The sequence below is a fragment of the Bidens hawaiensis genome, unplaced genomic scaffold (assembly GCF_021521415.1).
Source record: "Bidens hawaiensis isolate Kalapana, Puna unplaced genomic scaffold, B.hawaiensis_p1.1 tig00045537_1, whole genome shotgun sequence".
Lineage (NCBI taxonomy): Eukaryota > Viridiplantae > Streptophyta > Magnoliopsida > Asterales > Asteraceae > Bidens > Bidens hawaiensis.
This window is the reverse complement of record NW_027505946.1, coordinates 11,808-35,814: the sequence shown is the minus strand read 5'-3', so window position 1 is coordinate 35,814 and position 24,007 is coordinate 11,808. Positions and strand designations below refer to the sequence as shown.

At 32.3% G+C, this 24,007-nt stretch overlaps 2 protein-coding genes across 2 annotated transcripts; both read right to left on the bottom strand.

Annotated features, from left to right (window-relative positions):
* Positions 1 to 5,989: 5,989 nt before the first annotated feature.
* On the bottom strand, positions 5,990 to 6,466 carry LOC143616080 (DNA polymerase-like). The gene has a single exon (XM_077089028.1). It carries the CDS (start codon positions 6,464 to 6,466, stop codon positions 5,990 to 5,992), a length of 477 nt encoding a protein of 158 aa, XP_076945143.1.
* A 712-nt stretch (positions 6,467 to 7,178) lies between these two features.
* Positions 7,179 to 11,801, bottom strand: LOC143616076 (uncharacterized). The gene is made up of 5 exons (XM_077089024.1): positions 11,655 to 11,801; positions 11,328 to 11,407; positions 9,082 to 10,545; positions 8,825 to 8,993; positions 7,179 to 7,957 (listed from the first exon to the last, which is right to left on the bottom strand). The coding sequence occupies exons 1-5, from the start codon at positions 11,734 to 11,736 to the stop codon at positions 7,335 to 7,337; spliced, it is 2,418 nt and encodes an 805-aa protein (XP_076945139.1). The 5' UTR covers positions 11,737 to 11,801; the 3' UTR covers positions 7,179 to 7,334.
* Positions 11,802 to 24,007: the final 12,206 nt, after the last annotated feature.

The window sequence follows — 24,007 nt, the reverse complement described above, 5'->3', positions numbered from 1 at the left end:
TTGATGGAGTTACTAAAATACTATGTTTTTGTAGTATATGCTCAAATAGCCATGGAATTGTTGTTCTTTAAGTGGTGTATTAATTATTTTTGTAGCATGAATGCTATGTTTTAATATTGCTGACTTAACTTATGCTTTGCGTTATAGAACACGCAATACTTAAGGTTGAATATTTAGCCTTTAAGTTCCATTCATACGATGTCAGGTAGTATTTATTAATTGAAGTTTATGTTGACTGATATGGATTTGGTGGTAGTCTTGGAACCAAAACCCGGGGTGGTCTCCTCCAAGAATACGTAAAGCTGAAGACCGAGTTAACTCAGCCTGAAATGTCTTCATCGCTATGATATAAATAGCAATCATAGTACTAAATCGAGTCCATTTCCATATTACGGGTCAGATTGCATAAGGAAGTGTAATGTAACATTGGCAACAACATACAAAGGCGTAATTTGGAATAAATTATTGTTGGTAATACGAATCACGTTTGGGTTAAAATATTTTGTTACGGGTTACAACAATTTTTTTTGCATTTTGACTCCCAGTTAATTTCGATACGGGTCAAAAATTGGTTACAAGTATACTGGATATAGGTCGGCCTGAATAAAAAATATCAAGAACGGGGTCATTTTAACTTATTCTCAAGTTTCGAGCATCAGTCAGAACAAAAAGATTACGATGAAGCGCAATTTTGGTATTTTCAAAAGGCTGGGACTAAAGTTAGATTTGAAGTTTGATTTAGTGTCCGAGTACAATTTGACTTTTGAAAGTCAAGGTTCCACAAGAAGGTTTAGTAGGTTTATAATTTAATAAAAAAATCTTAGGGATTTTTTGGAATGAAATAATGAACATATTTGGTTAAACAGTATACATTTTGTGACATTTCCTTTTTTTAACTTTTAAAATAGCATGTCTGACCATTATATGTCATAAATCATAATTTAAATAAAAGGTTTATTGGATTTTAAAAATCCTAACTATAGGCTATTGGTGGATAATAATTCAAACTGAGTTTATCTTCACTGGTAGTCAGAATTTTAAAAAAATTGGCTCACAATGGTCCCGTGTTAAAAAAACTTAGCCGTGTTGACTTTTTCCGAATTTCAAATGGATTTTTATGGCTTTTGATTTGAAGGAGTATACAAGTCGATTGAGGTAAAACTTAGCTTGAAACGATGTTCTAAACGATTGGTTCATCATCTTCACTTTGATCTTCAAGCTTCCAAGCAATGTCTTTAATCAGCGTCACTTCCTCCACAAATAGAAACTTCCTTCATTCTAATGGGATATATATGCGATTGGAATAACTCACTTAAACAGAGAACTTCATCATTGTTAAATCGTTCAATCATACTCCGATCACTAACAACAAAAACAAAAAACCCTAATCTACTACAATATAGCCTAACAAGATTTGCCATTGAAGGTTATCACCTAAATTGGCCCATTTTTGAAACAAGAATTGACTTAGGGTTTGGGTATGAAAATATGAATCGCTGTTTGGTTTCTAAAAATTATAGTTAATCTAATTATACGTGCGATACTCAAATGACGGTGATATATGTTTTCAACTATTTTTCCAATTTAGATCATTAAAATAAATAAATAATTAAAAATATCAAAAATAAAAAATTCAAATAAATAATATATATACATTATTAATAATAATAATTAAAAAAAATATTAATATATAACTCATTTAAACTACTTCATTGCAACGCATAGTTTCAAAACATCCGTTCAAAACATTTAAAAAAAACATGATACAATGAACAAAGCATAAATTAGTTGTTAAGTATATCTAACATTGTTTAATACAAAATTCTTTAAACGCAATTCATACCTCAAAGTTTCTGTATAAGTTGAAAGTTAAGCACACGCATCATAACCCAAAAACCTACTTTTTAAAGAAAATCTAAAATACAATGAAAACTAAGTAAACCAATCTTGGTCGAAACAAAATATGCCCAAATCATTATAATAAAAACAAAATCATTAATATTATTAAAACAAAAAAATAGGCTCTCACACAAACCAAAGACCATGTAGGACAAAAACATTATATTGCATAATTAATTAAATTAATAAAAAAATATTATATTCAAAATAATATTTAATAAAAACCTAAATAAACCCGCGTAACACGCGGGCTAAAAGCTAGTATATATATATAATAAAACAAACTAAAAATATTCGAGTCGAACTGAACCGAGTGAACCCTTGCTCGTTGCTTGGCTCGTTTACAAACCGAACCGAGCAGAGCGGCTCGTTTACAATCTAGCGAGCAGTTTCCGAGAGATTTCCGAGTGAGCAGCGAGCGAGTTCGATCGACGAGCGGTTTGGACGGCCCTACAAAAATATAGGAGTGTTAATCGTGTAGAGTGATGATTATGTCTTTCTGGTTGACATGTTGTATTCTTCAGCCTAAAAGCTACCTCTATTTCTTATTGATCAAAAAACAATCCTATCTTGCACACAGTTAAAATCATATATTCCGAACATGACGTCTTTAACCTATTTATTTAAACTTAACAAACAAAATGACATGTAGTTATCAAGTTGAAAATTTGTTAATGGTTGATGGGTTGTAAAAATGGGTTAAACAAATAATGAGCTTGCAATTTGATCTATTTAAATAAGTAGGTAGGGTTAGGGGTGTTCACGGACCAGTTTTTAACGCTTATTAGATCAACTCGTGAGTCAAACCGTTAGTAACAGTTTTGTATTACTGAAAACCAAAATCGAACAATTGAAAATTAAAACCAAATCAACGGTTATTAATAAAGCATAAAGGGCATTAATGTGCAGATGTTACATAAATGTGAATGTATATGTAGAAATGGTATTAACTGTAGCATTTCAAAACTTTCAAGCCAATTTTGTCAAATTATGAAAGATGAAGGACCAAAAGTGAAAACCTAAATCTGACTGCTCATCACGCTACGCTACGGTCTAAGAACAAGCCCATCGCAATACGCGACAGACACTCGAACAGACCGAGAAATGGACATATCACGCTACGTGACGACCCTACCCGTTGGACCATCGCGATACGTGATGTCCACGTTAAGCAAACGAGACACGTGTCGAATCATGTGTCAACAAGTGGCACAACGTGGCAGCGCACAGAGATGAGGAGTCATCATGCTACGCGACGGCCACCCAAACAGGTCATCGCGATACGCGATGGATTCTAAAATTTGCCTATAAAATGGGGCATTCGTGCTATCCTCAAAGCATCCCAAACACACCTTCTAAATCACACACATACCGAGAAACATGCCCAAACCTGAATCCCGAGGTCTCGACAATTTGATCGTCGATACGCTACATAGAGAAGAAGTGTTGTCCAAACAACCTTAAGCGTCAGACTCCAAAGTACCCGTGTAAGATAGGGTTCCGCTTAAGTTATTTCATTATATGGCTTACACCATAGTCGGGGGTATAGCATAAACCTTAATCAAAATTAAGTAACATAAGTTTTTCATATGCTAAGGTTATAGGTAAAACAATGTTTCTTTATTACTAAGAATCATAAGATTTTACATGCAATAGTTATGGTCAAATTGACGTTTCTTTTTGAAGAAGAAACCTAACATAAACGTTTCTTCATGAAAAAGAAAAGTAGTGCATGATTGGTAAATAAACAAAGAGACTGAAGGTCTAAATGTTTTTATACATACAAATGATTTATAAAGGTTAAAGCTATGCAAAACAGACTAAATGCCTGAAGCTATATCATTGATCTAGATATTTGTACAACGATATTATTGTACTATAGGTTCGAGGTAACTCACAAGCATAAATCAGTGGAAATACTGATTATCATAGCAAAGGTGAATAAACTCAAACTTTTATAACTCTTTAAATCGAGTCATTAAATAGTTAGCATGGGACTAAGTATCCCTAAAACTTTATATGCAAAAGTAATAGCTAGCCCTTAGGCTATCATATACGTTTGTCTGGATCCTTACATATGTGGGCAGTCGGCGGGCACACTGCACCACGCTTGGTAACTCCTTCATCATGACGGGTCGAGTCCAAGTTATACCCGCGCGGGGAATGGCCTTGTTTATATTGATAATTGCTAAGTACTCGAACGCTGCGATGTTTGCCGAGCTGTTTCGAGTTAAGCTTAAGTTTAAATAGTAATTCAAAATTACAGAACTTGATTATTCTCTTTACCATGATGGGTCGGGTCACAAGATAACCGTAGGGAATAATTAAGTATATAAAATGTTTTAGTGTCAACGTGTTCACCAGCATGTGCTGCTGACGTATTTTGTAAACTATTTTACATGTAATGAAGATAGAGATGGAGGATGATGATATTAGCCATTAGACGATATGATGACTCATATGATGTTTTCATAATGTAGAAAGACTTAAATTATTGTTTTCAATGTTAAACTCTTTTGTATCATCAACGGGTATTTAATTCCTGAGTTTTGAATATAATATTATTTTATTAAAGACTTCTGATACACATATACTCTAATATATTTACAAAACAGATACCAATATTGGTTACACACCTAGGGCCATGAAGTCGGATGTGAAATTAACAAACTCTATATGAACCTGGAAGTAGCTTACTAAAAAGTTCACGGGATTAGAGAAGATTGGAAGCCCATAAAACATCCGTTAAACAAACAAACTCCATTTACATCCCAAATTTATTTAACTAAATACAATATAATACAAACACTTAAATGTTGTAATATAAAAAAGATATAAAAAACTAAGATATATATTATCAATTATTATGGTCCGTTCTGGTTTTATATAACCGGATTCTAGTATAAATCGTAGACCAAACTGTTCGTTATGGTTTAGAATATTTGAAAGCGACCAACCAAAAGTTAAAGAAGAAAACCGACCGTGTAACCATATCAATGATCATTTTGGTCAATCACTGTTTGAAACCATACCATATACAACAAGTTAACTTGTTTGATTAAGCAGGTTAAATGATACAATATGAAACAACTTGTTTATTAAAGAGTAAAGTGTCATTGTGGTTTGACAAATAATGCGAATTTAATCCAAAAAGTTTATTTTTTGCATATAGACCATCCACATTTCCCAATTCTTGCCAATTACATCCAAATCACTAACCCCGTTAAATTTAATCGTTAAGTCAGGGGTAGGCATGCATTTTCGCTATTTCTTTATTATATGAGTAAAGTGCCAAAATCGTCCCCAAGGTTTGGTCACATTTGCGAATTTCGTTGAAAAATATTTTTTTTCACAATTAGACCATCAATGTTTCCCAACCATTTCCAATTTCGTCCAAATTGTTAACTCAGTCTAATTTCAACATTAACTCAGGGGTGCTACTGTCCTTTTACATGTTCGTTTACATTATTATTATTATTATTATTATTATTATTATTATTATTATTATTAAACTGAGCTAAACCCTTTATATGACTAAAAAAAGAAAAATAAACCAACGGATATTATATTGGATTCAAACATAGGAATTGTGAGATGTTATATATGTCATCGAACAAACACATAATAATAATAATAATAATAATAATAAATATTATTATTATTATAATAATAATAATAATAATAATAATAATAATAATAATAATAATAATAATAATGTTAACAAACATGTAAAAGGACAGTAACACCCTTGAGTTAACGTTGAATTTAGACCGAGTTAATAAGTTGGACGAAATATCGAGGGTCAAGTTGCGAAAAAAAATATTTTTGAACGAAATTCGCAAATGTGACCAAACCTCAGGACGATTTTGGCACTTTACTCATATAATAAAGAAAGAGTGAAAAGACATATCTATCCCTGACTTAACGATTAAATTTAACGGGATGAGTGATTTGAATGCAATTGGTAAGAATTAGAAAACATGGATGACCCATATGCAAAAAAATAAACCTTTTAGACTAAATTCATATTTTTTACCAGACCACAAAGATAAAATGACACTTTACTCTTTATTAAATAAATAATGTACACTCAAACAAAAAGCATTGAAACGAGGCTTTTCATCTCACTATCCATCTGGGTTAATCTCTCACTGAGAATAGTACTATTTACCATATACTGATTCAATTCATTCCTTAGAAAGGATAAGATTATTTCACTATACTGAGGTGTAATGTTAGACAGATCTTTGATCTCTATTGGTTCTGTATCAACCCAGAGATCCTCTCTAAAGACTGCTAACCTCTTTGTCCCCATACTAATACCTATCTGGTATAGTACTTTTTTATGAACAGTAAGTGTTTTCCAATCACGACCAAAGTTGTTTGTAACAGATACCTGTTCTTTACGAGACGGGTTAGCATACTGTGACTTAAACCATTCAGGTGTGATATGGTTTTTAGCAGCACCCTTGTACTTGAGAATACCTTTGCCTTCCACTGTTGTGTAACAATAAGATTTCGGGGCTAAAAAGTAGCCCTCTTTGATCCTGTCTTCTAGCTTAAACATACCTAAGACCGAAGAAGATATCAATCCATCTGGATTGATAATTTCAATTGTAAACCATAACATAATAATAAAACAACTTTGATTGATGGTTTCTATTAACCTAAATCACAAATAACAACTTAACTTCTATTTCGATTTTAATTGTAAAGAGCAATAACCACAAATAACAACTTAACTTCTATTTCGATTTTAATTGTAAAGAGCAATTATGCACTTCAATAGTTCAATTCCCCCTAACCGACCTACGAGCACCCACCATGGGTGGGTTTAGGGCGCTTATAGAGTCCAACAAGCGCCATATCAAGTTTTACTATCGTGGAACTCGTTTTTGACATTCGTTGTTTCACGGTAGTTCTTGGCAAAAACTAGAAAAAGTGGATAGTGGTGGACCCCACATACTATTTTGGCATAAAATATAATAAATAGATGAACGGTTAAAAGAAAGTAAAAATGATGTGATAGCTGCTCGATTTGTTATTAGATATTTTTTATTTATTTCTTAGCATGGATGATCTAGGATTTCTGATCGATGTAAAGTACAATAGCATTACACAGCTGTTCATTCTGAATGACCATCCCAACTATCGTTTCGTTGTTCATACATCGGCCCAATGCGTGTGAAAAATTTACGGTTTTAACCCACTACTCATGGTTAATTACCAGTTAGTCATTGGACTTAAAATCAAACCCTCGATGAACAAATAATTAGGCATGCAATCAAGAAAACAAAACACCCAAAGCAACCCAGATATCATAATCCTACAACACTACCTCTTCCTAATAATTCACAAAAACATGCCCACACTCAAACCTCATCTATTTTCACTCACTCCATTCACACTCGTATATACGCGCGATTATCGTTACTTTACAGTTTAACACTCGTGTAACCGTCTCTCATATCATTCACCATTTCCTCCACAAGATCTCTCATTATCTGACCCTCCATTTCTTTTGCCAAAGCATCAATATCCTCAAACACCAACTCCGACCATGGCATTGACTGTAAATCTCTAGCCACCATTGTATCAAAGAAGTAAACTGACTTATCTACAAGAGGGTGCAAGTACGCACGTATCATCCCCCACACTTGGTCCAATAACTTATTGCCGCGTTGCAGTTTAGCCTTTTTACTAAACTTGGATATGTGCATAGGTGGAGCTAGTAGTGTTGAAAGAACCTCGTTTACCAAATCGAGTAGTACCTTGTGATCAATTGATTTCGGGTTCGGTTCGTTACTAATATTGTTTTTATATGACTCCTCGACTTGGTCAAAGACGCGATTGCTTATTGGTTTTGCATACGTGTCCCATCTAGATAAACATTTTTCAAACGAGTTATCGTATAAACCGGAAGCGATTAGCAATTCGCGTATGTATGATTCGTCTTCATCTTCAAGATCTGCCATGTTAGACTCATAGGGCTGTTGTTCTTCGATTACTGTCTCTTCGGATCGCCCGGTTTCAAGTTGATGCAGTTGCTTTCTTAGCTCTGTTTGATCAAAAAGCATAATTAGTTATCACGTTTTTGTAAAAGCTAATTTCTAATCGTGTATTAGAGTATTAAAAAAAAAAGAAGTATTAGCTAAAAAGGTTAAAATCTATTTTTCGGTCAAAACATCCCAACCTGACCCATTTCAACCAAAAAGAAAAAAATCATTTTGACCCATTACAGATGGGATGTGAACCTTCAAGGGTCTCAGGTATGAAGCTAGCTTTCACTAACTCTGCATGAACAAAAAAAAAAAAAGAAAGAAAAAGGATCCCTAACAGATGGTTGGTTTTATGTTTTCGTGAAACATAACTTTCGATTTGGTTTCGGTTTGGCGCGTAATAAAAACATAACCAAACTGAATTCACGGATTTTCATTTTTTATTTTGAATTTAAAGCAACATATAATAATTTATAAAAATGGTGTTACCCAAATATTTTAGCCTGGGTTTATAATAATTAATTAATTAATAATTAACAAAAGAACTAGGCCCATATTCATTATTTTGGGCCAAAGTTTTTTTTCAGCTTAAAAATTTCAAGCCAAAATGGTAAAACCAAAAAAACAGAAACCAAAAGGTTTTGAAAAACTCAAAAACCGAATTTAAGTTTTTGATTCAATTTGAGCACAAAACTGACCCAGGCCGACCCATGCGCACCCCTTGGCTACCTACCAATGCAAGCTGTATTTAAGCTAGTGCCACTAGTTAGCAGGGTATTGGTAGGGCCATTAGTTTTTTGGTTACAGGTTTTCATGATTATAAAAGAACAAGATGACGTGAGTTGTTGACACAAAACAACGATGAAAGGATTGAGATTTTAGACATATTTCGCGTGTTACAAACTAAACGAAGTAATAAACTTTACCATGTAGATTAGAACTTATGTCTCTAAACGCTTGAGGCAGATCACTGTCATCTGATGTCGGTCCACCTGGCGTTGTTGTAGGGCTAGCAAAATATGCAGCCCTATAGCAGTCATCATGGATGCTACTGCATATTGATGCTGGACTAGGTGGAACCTCAGTTCCATTCTCCTAGGGTTTAAGATTAGGATTTACAGTTAGTAAACAGATGAAACTAAATCTTAAAATTATTTAATGACATTTAAAGCTTGAGACTTACAGGTCTGTCTGCAATATTCATCATAAGCGACGATCTGTTCATAATATCTTTCACAAAACTACGATCATGATAATCGTTATCACGAAACTCAGAAGCCGAATGTATCTTTCTACCAAACAATCTTGCTCTGAGAGTTAAATTGTACTTCAAACTTGAAACTTTTTCTTTCAAATTAAACTTATCTTTCCTTTGTTTTTTCACTTTTATTGTTAACTTTTCAATTCCTTCATGCTTCCTTCTAATATGAGCACCAGTTACCACGTGTCGGTCTTCTAGAAGCAGCTTTCCAAATGATGTTCCCGATACAGGAGCCGACAAAGATCTAACAAGATTAACGGGCGACAAGTCTTTTTGAATAATAATATCATCATTTCCACATCTAAATGATTTGCTCTGAATGTCGTTTTCGTGTTTTAAGTTAATATCATTGTTATGCGATTCTTCTTTCTTTAAAACATTTCTTAATCTTTCTGATAATAAACGTCTCGTATCTCGGCTGATGAACTCAGGTGAATTTGTCCCACTGCACTGAAACTCGCCTCGGTAAGATCTTGTAGACTCGGACCGAAGCAGGTTTGACCCCAGGTCTTTTGTTACACTTTCTCGGACCTGTTTGGCTATACGTTGCGCTATTTGTTTCGGATCGGATGGTCTTTCGCTAAATGGTGTTTCGATTCCGCCTCCTCTAACTATCCCGCTTTTGAAAGTTTTCCCTTCTAACTCGTGTTTAAGACGTTGTTTGACTTCTTCAAGAAAATCTTCAATGTTGGTTCGGTCATCAGATGCACCGGATGAGCTGCCAAACGGTTCGTCAGGTGTGCTAATATTGTCAAAACCGGGCCGAAGGATCACTATCTTTGTTGGTTCAGGGTATGCTGAGGTGGCATCATGATTAACCAAAAAAGGACGGTTTTCGTTTACTGAGCGGAATCTTTTAAGATCTTCAAGTTTGACTTTTGTTGAAGAATTTGCATAAAGATTCATTTTCTCTCTGTTTAAATTCTCTTGCGCGATCCACTGGTCAGATATCGTGTTATGCTCAACTATTTTTGAACATTCTTTAAACCTTGCTGATTGCCATGCTTCAAATTCTTTCTTGAATTTTTGTAACTCTTCCTCTTGAGGATGCTGACGTGGCATGGGCTTTTTGGTAATTTCATCAAGATCACTGTCTTCAGAGAGATGAAAGGAATCCAAACTTGTGCGTCTAAAAGATTTTGAAGGGGAAAGTGTGGAACCCACAGAGGTGCTTCGGGTTAGTTTATCTTTTGATGAGTCGTTTAACACGGGTTTTGTATCTAGTGGCATTGTATCTACACCCATTAAACGGGCCACAATGCTTGGCCCGTTTGGTTTGCTTTTGGACCGTTTTGACATCTCGTCACTTATTAGTTTCTTCATTGGAGCCTCAGTTGGATAATTACAGCCCGGTTCACGCCAGTCATAGGTTTCTTGATATTTGTACTGAAAGAGTATGCACTTTACTAGTTATTATGAATAAAAGCGCAAATACATAACCAAAACAAAAAACACCCAAGGTTCATACCAATCTTAGAAAAACTGAATGATTAAGCCTGTAAACAAACCGAACAAACAAATGATCCAACATGAACAATTAAACGAACGGTATTTTCTAGTTCGTGTTTGTACGTAAAGAAAATGAACGTGTTCGTGGTTGTTCGTTAATGGTATAAACAAACTGATCATGAATGTAAACAAATTGACATAAATGAACATACATAACTGAGCTAAAACCAATGAAAAGTCCAAGTGAAGAATAATGTGTTGGACCTAAAAGTTACTAAACCTAAAGTAAATTGTAATGGGTCTAAAAAATTTGAATGAATATATTAACGAACGAACTTCAACAAAAACAAACGTAAACAATAGACATAAATAAACCTAAACAAACAAACATAAACCAATTTAAATGAATGATACATGTGGTCATGTTTGTTCGTTTAACTAAACAAACAAAACTTTGTTCATGTTCACTCGTTTATTAAATAAATGAACATAAACGAACTTCCTGCCAAACGGTTCACTAAACATTCAGTTCGTTTACAAGCCTATGAACGATCTACCTGCTGCCCGGGATCAAATGATTAACTTAATTTCACTAAATTGAAGAATATCTAATGATCCTAAAAGTTAATCTTTAGGTTTGTAACTCATAATTGGCAGACCAGATTAAGAAAAAGTAACAAAAAATGAAGTTTTTCTAAGAATGTGTACAGTGATCTTACCAATTGATAACCTTGTGGGGAGTAATAGCTCGGGTATGCTCCGGAAGGAAGCTCTAAACTGTTGCGTGGAGCCTCGAAACCTGCAGAGATCAGATCGAAATCAGTTAAGTTCCGTTTTTTATAATATTATTTTCATCATTTACCAAATACAGATGAGAAATATTTATTAAAATAGACAACTGATTACAGCAACTACATATACTCTTTTTATTTAGTGATCCAGAACAGCAATAAACACAGCAACAGTGATATTGATGGTGATAATGATAGAGGTTGTGCTTGTTATTAATAATAATATTATTAATTAATTAACAATTTATTGCTTACCACCAACATTTCTCTTTTGTGTCCCAATTTTTCTGGCCATCCTTCCTTGCTTTAAATCTACTAGGTGGAAGAATCCTCCCATACATGTAGTGTAACCACTAATAACTGACTGTGCTTAATTTTGCACATGAATACAATTATGATGCGCGAAAAAAGTTCATTCTACCACCTGTAAAGTCACACACTTATTAAATGCATATAAAAAGTTCATTTTCGTACAAACTTATTAACGCCCTGCTTGCGGTGCGCGCTTATAATGTATATATGTGTGAATCCTCATGTGGGCAAAAGTGAAATTGCACTAATTTTGACGTTATTTTACTAATCTCGTGAAAATAACGTTAAAAGTGGCGGAAGGTTAATCAGGCATCATGGGGTAGCGTTGATAGCCGAAAGACAAGGGTATATGCACCAATTGGCCGGTGTGCTGATGGTTGAGTGTTATGTGCCTTATGTCCAAGGCTTGATGCAAAACTACTATCGAGCAGAGGGTTTGCCTCTCTATTCCTACGGGGTAGAGGTAAGGCTGTCTACATCTTACCTGTAACACCTATGCATTTTCATACATGAAATCACTAGTCTTTTATACTCGTATTTAATAAGGTCCATGTATTAGTTCACCATCTATATTATTATCATCATCATCGTACTCAGTATATCCCACCAATAACAATGCTATGGTAGGGTCTGAGGAGGGTAAGATGTAGACAGCCTTACCTCTATCCCTATCCCATAGGGATAGAGAGGCTGCTTCCGGTGAGACCCCCGGCTCGATAGTAGTTTTGCATCAAGCTTTGGACATAAGGCACATAGCACTCAATCATCGGGACACCATCTATATTATTATGGAATCATATATTATTTATTTCTAGTTATTAATATTATTTTCATATGCACAATTACATGTTTCTATGTACATTTAGTTATACATGGTTAATCGTTAACGTGACACGTTTAACCAGGAATGCCTAGATTTAATATTTGTCATTGTCAATTTTATCCTAAAGTAATTTTATTTATATCCTTAAATTCAAATTAAGAATAACCTTCTAGAATATTCTATTCTTGATCTCCAAGATTAGCCTTATCCAAATTTGAATTCAAGTCCTAGTCAAATTCTATCTCTAATTCATCATAATCTCTTCTCTAAACACCCCTATAAATAGAACTCTCTAGCACCCCTAAAATTCATTCCAAACCTGCATATTCCAAAGCCCCAAGGTTGAAAATTCGTGATCATCATCCTCTCAAAGATTCACAACTCGTTTCCTTCCTAGTAAGTTCTAATTTCCGTATAATGTTTTGTTCTTTCATTCTGCAGAAAAACCTTTTATTTCAACGCTTAGATCTCGGTCATAATATATCCAAATCACGAATTTCAAAAGCCTAAATTGGTTCTTTATGTGTCTAGTATCTCTGTAATTTTTGATGTAAAATTTTATAAACTTTAAAAATGTTTTTATTATTTTTCTTTAACAAAGGGTCTTGCTGAAAATCCTAACACATAACTTTAGCCTCAAAACAAATGTCATAACTCACTCATGTTTACGAATTATGACCCAATTTTTGGATATATTGTAGACCTTCTAATTATAAAAATTATCCAACTAGAATCTCCTCAATTTGTTAAAGTATCGATTTTTAGTTATTTTTCTACTAAACTGACTCAAAATCAGACCCCTCGGTAGTCTATGAATTTTATATATTTTTTTATAAACACTTAAATCTTATAAAAAATATACATGTTAAAAAACTCATACGGTTACAAGATATAAAATTTTCGTAATCTAACTCAAAGGTTTACTATTTTTAAAAATTCGTGTCTTGAACAGTAAACAACCTATTCTTTTCTAGAAAAGATAATCTAAAACCCTAAACCATAAAGTATCACTTGAAACCCTAAAATCCAATTGTAACTCCAAACAAACACCAAGTCTATAGATATTCAACCAAGGGTTCTGTCACCAAGGCTACGGCCTAAGGAAAAACCAAGTGGCGTGTCTGGGTGTGAATAGACCCACTTACCTTTTCCTGGGAACCTGAGGTCGGAGATTCTATTCCACCGAAATAGGGTCACATTCTAACAACTTTCTTGATCATTAGGGCTCTAAACAAAAGCGTTACAAGTCTCAATTCATCAACGAAGGTGAGTTCATAGCCCCTTTTACATGCTTTTAAACGTTTTATACTTCGGGGTGGAAACATGCATAATCAATTTGTTTTACATGTTATTTGATTCAAGCTTTATTCATGATATTCATTGTGTGATTATTACAAGTGTATACTTAATCGCATGTACAACCATTAACTTGTTAAGCCCGTGGTAGTATGATGATAGATCTATTGGCCCGACCCGCCCACGCAGGCCTTAGGTAGAGGCTTGTGTGTTCAGAATCCGACGATCGTTAAACATTAAACATAATAGTCTAATCGTGGATTAGACGACTCGCTAAACGTGTCAGAGGTTTGGTTGTAATCACAAAGTATACAAAGTAACTTAACACATATGGATTGCTTTCAACTTAAAACTTATTTTATTAAAACCTATGTTCTCACCAACTATTTTTAGTTGACACTCTCGCATGTTTTTCAGGTATTGGAAATTTGTTTGTTGAAGATTACTTGATGCAAGATATAGGATTGCATGATTGGACCTAGATGACTATAAAACAATTCATTGTATCTCTGTATTGCTTGATATTAAATTAAATTTAACGACTATTGTAACACGTAGTATCATGTGCTATGAACAATCGCCGTCTCACCTCGACGTATTCCGCCGTCGGTTGGGTTGTGACATTACCCTCCTCAGACCTTAACATAGCTTTGCTATTTGTGGGATTTACTGAGTACCATGATGATGATGGCTCATTCTGTTACATACATATATGATAATCAACTTTCAGTGAATATTAACCGCTTCTATCTAACATGTGAGATACATATAGAATGAAATCACAAATGCATGTATTAATATGATTAAGTTCAGTATAATAAAACTAAAATCAGAAAGAATTAGTTGCACTAGACACCAATCAATCTAGTCATTTTCTCCCAACTGCATCGGTTAATCAATAATAATAATAATAATAATATTTCTCCTGGTTAGGATTTATTAAAAAAGAAAGAAAATCAGCACCGATGACGATGATGATAATAAGTCAACAATAAATTCAAATGAAATTGAATGATAAATGATTACCGTCATTATACATTCAGGATGAAGTAAAGTCAATGATCAGCATCCAGATCCATCCCAAACAGAGACTGAAATCATGATCATCAGAAACAGAGAGAGAGAGAGAGAGAGAGAGAGAGAGAGGTGTACAAGTAATTGACAGACAGACGAAGAGAATCTGAGCCGGAACTGGAAGATGAATAATAATAATAATAATAATAATAATAATAATGAAGAGGAAAAAGTTGTGCCGTTTTGCTTTTTAGCATGAGACTTCCCACGACCAAAAAGTGACACATCGTGTTCTCCTTTTTTTATTTTAATTTAATATAATAATACGGTTACCAACTTATAAACGGTTAAATTTAAAAAAAAAAACAACTTATTATTTTCATAGTATATTTGTTTTTTTAAATATATATAAAAAAGCACGTTTGTTTTATCGTTAACTGAAATATGGTAGATGGAATTTAAGATTTTCAGCAAGTCAAAGGACAAGTGTAAACCCTCATAACGTCTTTACATTTATCGTTGCAATTTCTTTTTCCTTTTTTTTGCCAACTTTAATTCAACCGGAAAAGTAGCAAGACGCTAGAGCCGAAAACAAATAAAAAATCAAGTTATAAAGAAAAATTACATCAATCAATTATTCGAAGCTTAAAGCTTTCAAATTTATAACACATCCAAATGATTACAATGAGGTGAGAGGTAAACGGGCAACAGCTGCGCTACAACCCATTTTTGGATAGCAAACTCAATCCCATTAAAAACAAAGTTTTGGTTCGTAAAGTTAACGGCCTCCGAGGCTAAGAAACCAAATGTGTCAATGGCAAAAAGAGATAAACACGTGTTGATTCTCTAAACAAATTTTGGACCCTGTTTTTAATCCAAAGTAAACCCAAAATTTTTGTACATTCAATAACTTTAGAAATCATATTTGCTTTATCTTTAAAAATAGTCTCGTTTCTCTCTTCCCAAATGCACCAAGCATGCTGTCATTATGAACCCGTGTAAAGCCCTCTTCTTTTTATTACATAACGGAGCAATTTTATATATTCTGAGGTCCCGGATCGTAAAAGCGAAAATAGGAGGCATATTGCACCACAAACTTATGAAACTCCAAACATGATTAGCGAATTGGCATGAAGTAAAAGATAATTAGCAGTTTCTTGTTGCTCACCACTTGACCACATTCACACGATTCAGCTTGTGTATTTAGATACCTCAAACTAACCTGAGTCGAGATCCTATCCTTCTTTGTCTTCCACATGAACACATTTACTTTCTTCGGGACCTAGTTATTCCATAACATAATGAAATGGGCATTTGGACTTGTGCCGTTAAACAATACCTATTTCATCTACACCACCGTGAATTTTTTGGAGTTCTCCTCTATCTAAATTCATCATCTTTTATATCTGATATAGTCACATGTTAGAACAAATAACTAGATCCAGTAATTTGTCTGCTTTAGTGTCATTCAAAACTCTAGTCTTCACTTCCAAGACCAAGATTGAGAATGAGTAACAAATAAATTGCTTTATAATAGTTCTTTACGAGCGTTAGTGAATAAGACGTGGGGTTGGAAGTTGGATTATTAACTTGGTAATAACTAACGGAAAACAAAATTTTTTTTTTTTTAATATTAATGTTATATTCAAACATAGTAGGTTTTGTTGGAAAGCATTGTTGATGTATATTCTTTGAGTTCACACCGCTAGCCATTGGTACAACAGCAAACTAGTTGCCGTATATGTGTCTTTAACACACCAAAAAAAGGAATGATTTTTACATATTTTCTTTTACTTAACACCCTTAATTACATATTTTCCAATATCTAAACAAGTAATTACATATTTTCCCTTTTCATATCAAATTACCAAATTACTCATATCTCTTACCATTAATAAATTAATTAAAAAACAAAGTTATATTAGTAATTATAAAATTAAACCCACACCATCAAATCATCTTTTCTAACCTACTTCCAACAAACTCGATTTTTTCTGGCAAGCTTCTGGCCATCTTTTCACCGCCATAAATGACTATCACCACCTTTTCCCTCTGAATCCTGCCGTCTCATGTACACCTTTTTTTTGTTATACTTGAGTTGTTTTTGTTGGTAAAAAAAATTTAAATCCAAAACTTTTTTATATTGACTATTGATTAAAAAGTTCGATACCAATTGGTTTATTAGTGTTCAATATGTTCGTCTTTGCATCGACTCAGTTTGGATTGAACTTGAGGAGATATGTAATTGATGCATTAAGGAAGGAGATATACGTAAATACTTATTTAATTATGTCATTAAGGGTAAATAGTCATTTACTTAGTTAATTTTAATGAAATGGGGAGATATGTAATATGTGTGGTTTAGGGAGGGGAAATATGTAATTGATTTTCAAGGAATGGGTAAATATGTAATAAGGTAACTTAACAAGAGGATATATGTAAATGCCAAAAAAAAATTAAAAAAAAAAAGACTTGCCATAAGCTATCTTTGCTTTGTGTTACCAAAACAAGTTACTAACACATGTCTAGTTCAACAAAACCTAACTAGTAAACCATATACTGGATAGGCTTATTTAACACCAAATCGGTTTGTTATAGCATAATATGACTTTGGTAAGAAAAACAATGGAATAACACATTATAAAACGAGAGCTGAGTTATTCTACAAATACCAACAAAAATGAGAAGTGTGAGAAGCCATAATAGAAAAAAGGATATAAAAGTAATAGTACACATTTTCTCTCTCTACATGCAAGGCACATGTCAATTCCCTCATTATTTTAAAACATAACTTTTTCATACGACTTTTTTTTAAAAAATCACCATAATAACAAGCGTTTTTTTTAATCTTTAACATGAGTATCATTTTATTATATAAAAATTAAAACAGAAATTACGTCATTGTGTCTTTTTGCTTGCCATTGTATCTTTTTCATCATTGTGTATTTCTTTCTTTTCGTCAATGTCTTTTTATTGTCATTGTGTCTTTCAACCCATCATCGTGTTTTTTTTAAATACTAACACCGTTGTGTAATAATAATATGTAAATATAATGATAAAATGACAACAAATTATCTAATACCTAAAACAAAATTACACAATAACCTGAAACGTAAAAACACATGATGAATACATATAACACAATGACCTGAAACGTAAGACACAATGGTGAATACATGTAACACAATGATCTGAAACGTAAAACTCAATGGAAACTACATATTACACAATGACTTGAACGTAATACACAATGAACGTAATACTACTTTTCTCAAATTAAGTGAATGGCACATGTCAATCCTGAACAAAAGACCATGAACATATTTCATAATGACTACAACACAATGATAAGTAGAAAAACAAATGTTGAGCATAAAGACACAATAACAAACAAAAGATACAATGACGTAATCTTTATTTTAATTTTTATTTTTAATATGAGTATCAATTGAAAAACACAATAATCAAAATCTATAATACAATGCATAGAAACCCAATTAAAAAACACAATGAACAAATAAATAACACAATATAAAAAAACCCACTAATTTTTTTTATTTTTATATAACAATATGATATTCATGTTAAAGATAAAAAACGCTTGTTATTATGGTGAATTTTTTTTTTAAAAATTATCGTTTGAAAAAGTTATGGATGTTTTAAAATGATGAGGGAATTGACATGTCTCTTGCATGTGGAGAGAGAAAGTCATCATAAGTGAGTTATTACCTTAATGCTCTTCTCATCAATTTTTATTCTTAAATTAATCTTCACCATCCAAATCTAAGATCAATGAATCAGATTCCTTTTCACTCTTCTCATTTTTGTTATACTTTGTATTTTAACTTTACCCTTTATATTATACATCCCTATATATATAGGGTAAGGATCCTAAGAAAACCATTAATAAATTGAGAACTTTGAGAACCATTTTGAACCACTAAAAAAACCTCTAAAAAATATTTAAAAAATTATAAAAAAACGAAAATTTTAAAAAAGTAAAAAAATCAAAATTCTTATATTTCATTCTGGTTTCATTAAAAAAAAGCGAATTTTTTTTCTTTTTAATTCGTATTATACCTATACACATATGTATAATTTCATTAATCTCTAGTTATGTAATGTACACATATGTACATTATCATTTACCTTAAATTATACATATGTGTATAGAAAAAAAACATATGTGTACATATATGTACATATTATACATATATGTTTAATTTATCTAAACCGAGATTTTTTTACGTTTTTTTAAAACCGGGATGATAAATAAGAACTTTGATTTTTTTTACTTTTTTTATTTTTGTGTATTTTTTGTTTTATGATTTTTTTTTTATTTTTGGGTTTTTTTGTGGTCCAAAATGGTTCTCATAGTTCTCAATCCCCAAAAAGTTCTCACATGATCCTCATCCTGCACACACACACACACACACATATATATATATAAATAGGATCAAATACATTTTATTCTTAACATAAAAACAGTGAGAACCAATTTGCTGTTATTATTAGGTTTATATTTATAAGTGTTTGCTGTTATTTTTTGTTCGTAGTTGCTAATTTTCGATTATGATACATTATAAGTATTTGCTTATTTATATTTTGTTGCTATTATTAGATTTCTTTTTTTACTGATATGAGTATTTGTTGGTATTTGCTGTTATTATTTTGTTTTTTATTTTGATTATTTTGTTGTAATTTTTAGGTTTTTTTCTTTGTTATTATAAATAATTGTTTATGTAGATTTATATTGTAGTTGATATTGTTTCTTATGTTCTCGTTTTTTTTATAAATTGATATTATTTCCTACGTTCTCATGTTAGAGCATTCTCATCCAACCCCTCATATTATGTGAGGAGTGTTTTTATAATTTAGAGAGTGATTCAGGGTGTTGTGAGTGAAGAGTTTTTATATTTATAAAAAGTAGTGATTTTTCTGTATATTTGAAAATTTACTGTTAATTCGTTATAATTTTTTAATATATTTTGAAAGTGGTTGTAAGTGAAGGAAAGAGAAAAGGTAATGATAAAAGGTATAAAAAGTATTATTTAATTGAAATGAAGAGAAAAAATAAAGTGAGTTTTAGTGTAACTTTTGGTTTGGAGATAGGGGATGGGATGAGAATGCTCTTAAGACTAAAATACACATGAACCTTCCCCTATATATATAGGGGATGGATAATTTGAGAACCTTGTTGAGTTTTAAGAACTTAAGAAATTCATTTTTAACCACACATTTAATTAAATAAATTTGATTATGTGGTTGAGATTAAATTTGATTAAAAAATTAAAGTAGGAGAGAGAATAAAGATGTACAGTGATTACATTAATTAAACGTCTGTTACACCTACGTAAACAGTCGACTCAGTGCGTAAAAAATTCTGTAATTTTTTTCACGTACATGTAACCTACATATATTACGTATATGTAAAAAAAATAAAAAAAAGTTGTTACGTCGAGTCTTTCGAGTTCTTAAAACTCAAATCAATTAATCAATCATACACAGTGAAAAATTCCACCAATGGCAGAGCTATAAGTTGGGTCTGGAAAGGATGGGATGTAGACATACCGTACCTCTATCCAATAGTATAGAGAGGTGACTTAAAACTCAAAGTGGTTCTTAAAAGAAATCAATCATATATATATATATATATTGTTTTTATATTTTTATAGCTAAATATGATTTTATTAATTTACGTGTCGCTTTGGGTAGAACGATTGAAATGGTCAAAGTATGATGGTTAATGAGATTGGTCGAAGGCCGTCTTGTTGATTTAGAAATGAACTCTGCGCACCTATGAGCTGTCTTCATGCTGCTTTTGACTAACCCATTTTTTATTCATCTCATTATTTTAAATTATAATCAAATGATAAATAGCAAACACCGGTCATTTTCGAAAATTAAACATTATACTCAATTTAAAAGTCTATACCTTTCAATTTTTGGGAATTTTTATTTGCGGTTTACACTATGGTCTTAAGACTTACAAGCAACACAGAAGCAATACTATGCAATAGTCATGTACTTCCGTCTTCCTTGATCATTGTCTCGCATGATGTGCATCGACCACCTTGAAAATAAGATCGTCGATTAGTCCTTATAGGGCTGCATTTCAAGTCATTATTCCAAAAGCTATCCACTTGACTAGAAATGTAGTTTCTAAAACCCTACATGATATAAATGTATTATTTTTAACGAATTTATTTAGAAATTAATAAGTTTAAAGTCTTTAGAAATAAAGGTAAACAAATTAAAGATAAGGCGACGTCATGTTGCAAACATGGGGATTTATAGTGGTTCAAGACTTCACGTGGATATCAACACACTCACATTATGTTCACTGTTTGGTCTTTAAACAAAGAGTTATTCTTCAAAATGTTTTGTCCATATATAGAGTTCCCGTCTCCAGTCTTCTCTATAAAATTAACAGACCTAAAGACACCTTATTTTTTTATTTGTCAAGAGGCGACTCAAAGTGTTGGAAAACATACTTTAAAGTATTCAATGGTTGTCATGGTTGTATCATGCATCGATTATTATCCTCAAAACATTTATCCATTGTCATGGGTCAAAATGAGTTAAACTTTTTATATGGTTTTGCACTGAGAAAACCAACTATATTGAATAAGATGAATCTTGAAAAAAGTGTGAGAGAGAAACCAAAGCTTGTTTTATTAAGCAATTCTGCTTACAAGAAATGATTTGGGTGTGTCCCTTTGTAACTTTGGTTGATTACATACTAATTTGTATATTTTAACTTAGTTTTGATTTCAAAAGTATCTTGTCTTCTTAACGAACATTCCTTCCAGAATTTTTTATTCATAAACATTAACTATGTATAAAGATGCTCAGGCGTGATTATAAGTGATACTATGTCCATTTCAGCTTGAATATCATGTTATGAATACTTCTCTAATGTATGTTAATGTTACTGTGGTGTGTGTGACACTATGTAATACTAGAGTGTTACCTATGGTAAAGATTTATCAATGATCCTCACGCCTTAGTGACTGGAGTGAAGCATCTGAATACTTCAAGTCTGACATGTGATAAAACAAAAAATAGGGTTTTCAGGTTGGGACATGAGGTTTCTAACCTATGGTGGCTTTCTTTTAGAGGATATTCTCTGGGTCGGGACGGATAGGGCGAAATGATGTACCAGATTCCTTCGGGGGCGTGCCAGCCGAGCACCTCACGATTCCATAGTCGGGAAACAGAGATGATCGAATATGTCAGTGGCCCGTCAATGATCCAAATAACCGTTAGAAAAAAAACCTTAAAATAAAGATATTGTATATTTAAATAGAACTTGAAATAAAGATTGTGTTCAAGTAACAAAAGTAGTCTTATTAAATGGAGAAATGATGACCAAGATTCAGAAAGTATATATGCGGCCGGTTTGAAGGGTCGCTTTTTGACATGATGACGATTTTATTCCCTTGATATTTTTTACGTTACTTTACTTTCATAAATATGTGACCGTAATCGAATGGGCATTTTAAAAAGATATAGTTTTGCTTTGACACAAAAGTTAACATCACTTCTCAATACTTCTCGAAACCCAAACGCACACGTATTATTTTAAAAGAAAATTGGATTTAATAATTCTAATTATGGATTATTAGCAGATAAAATTTCAACTAACCAGTTGGTAATTCCTTATTTATGGCCTAGTGGTAGGATATTTGGATTCTACAATGGAGACCCAAATCCGATCCCTACTTGTACACTTTTGGTGGATTATGACAACGCATGGTTTGAACTAGGTCTTGTGATGTTGTCAGTTCGAATCCTGATACCACTTGAGTTTTAGTCCCACCGTGTGCTAGAGGGTTCTGCTCTTTTGGTGACACAATACCGGTCGGGTATCGGGCTACTCGCGGATATTTGGTATACTCGTTAGTTTATAAATCTTAAATATAAATAAACGAAACCTTTAAAAGCTCTTTGACTCGAATTCATGGGTATGGATCTTACCAAACCCTGATAGCCCTTAAACAAGTTATAACATCTCATTAAATTAAAAATTAATTTCACCAAATATTGTTATGAAAATCCAATAAAATAGGTATATACCTAAAAACTAATATCTGATTTTCTTTAAAAAAAGACATTATTTATAATTAAGAAATAATTGTATAGTAAAAGAATAAGCGGATCATTGGTCTCACTAAGCCAGATAACTTTTACACTGGGATAAAACATCTCAATTATTTGTAAAACCCTTTTATTATCAAACCCTAAGGATATTATTAATTTTCTTAAAATAAATAAAATTAAAATCCAAAAGAATATATAAATATTAGAAATGAATTATATAAGGTAATACGGGGGGATAAAAGCTAGTGTGTGTGAGTATATATATAGGGTGTGTTATTATACAATAATGGCGTTTATCGTACATTATGCGCGCAAACTTTTCAGAGGGTTAGATTACAAGACACGCGGTGACAGTTTCGTAAACAACTCAAAACAAGTTTGTGATCAAATTTATCGATTACAAATCGATCCTTATCCAAATTCCGAACTCCACTCTCTATCTTATCCAATTTCTAAACCTTAATCATAGCTTAAAATATGAAATCTCAAAGTCAAAAACCAAAATCAAAATAGAACGTCGCTGAACATAAAAAATATTCAAATTCATCAAAAAAAAAAAAATGATTTAATCAATCTATTTGATGTGTAGGAGGATTTAAAATCATCAATCGACTATTAAATTGCAGAATAATACATTTAATTGATCTTTGATGTCGTGCGTGAGAGTTTATAAGTTATTGATTTTTTTTCACACAAGATTGTGTTTTAAATTTTGAAAATGATTTCTACTAAAACTAAACCATACACAAATTGGCAAGGGTACCTATCGTATACGTAGAATAGTATTGGTAAGAACCAAGTATCGATCCAAGAACATGAGACGCTTATAATAATAAATCTTTGTTATTAAATTAACCCGGAAGTACTTAATCAGTAAAGGTTGTTTTACACTAAATCTTTGTGATCTTAAACTAAAATAAGCAAGTAGACGCTTTTAGACGAGACAATCAGTATATGAAGGTTATCATCTAAATAAAAATTTTACTAACTTTTCTTTGATGATTAATATTATGAATATGCGATAAGCTTACTTTGTGAATATAAGATAGAAAAATCCCTC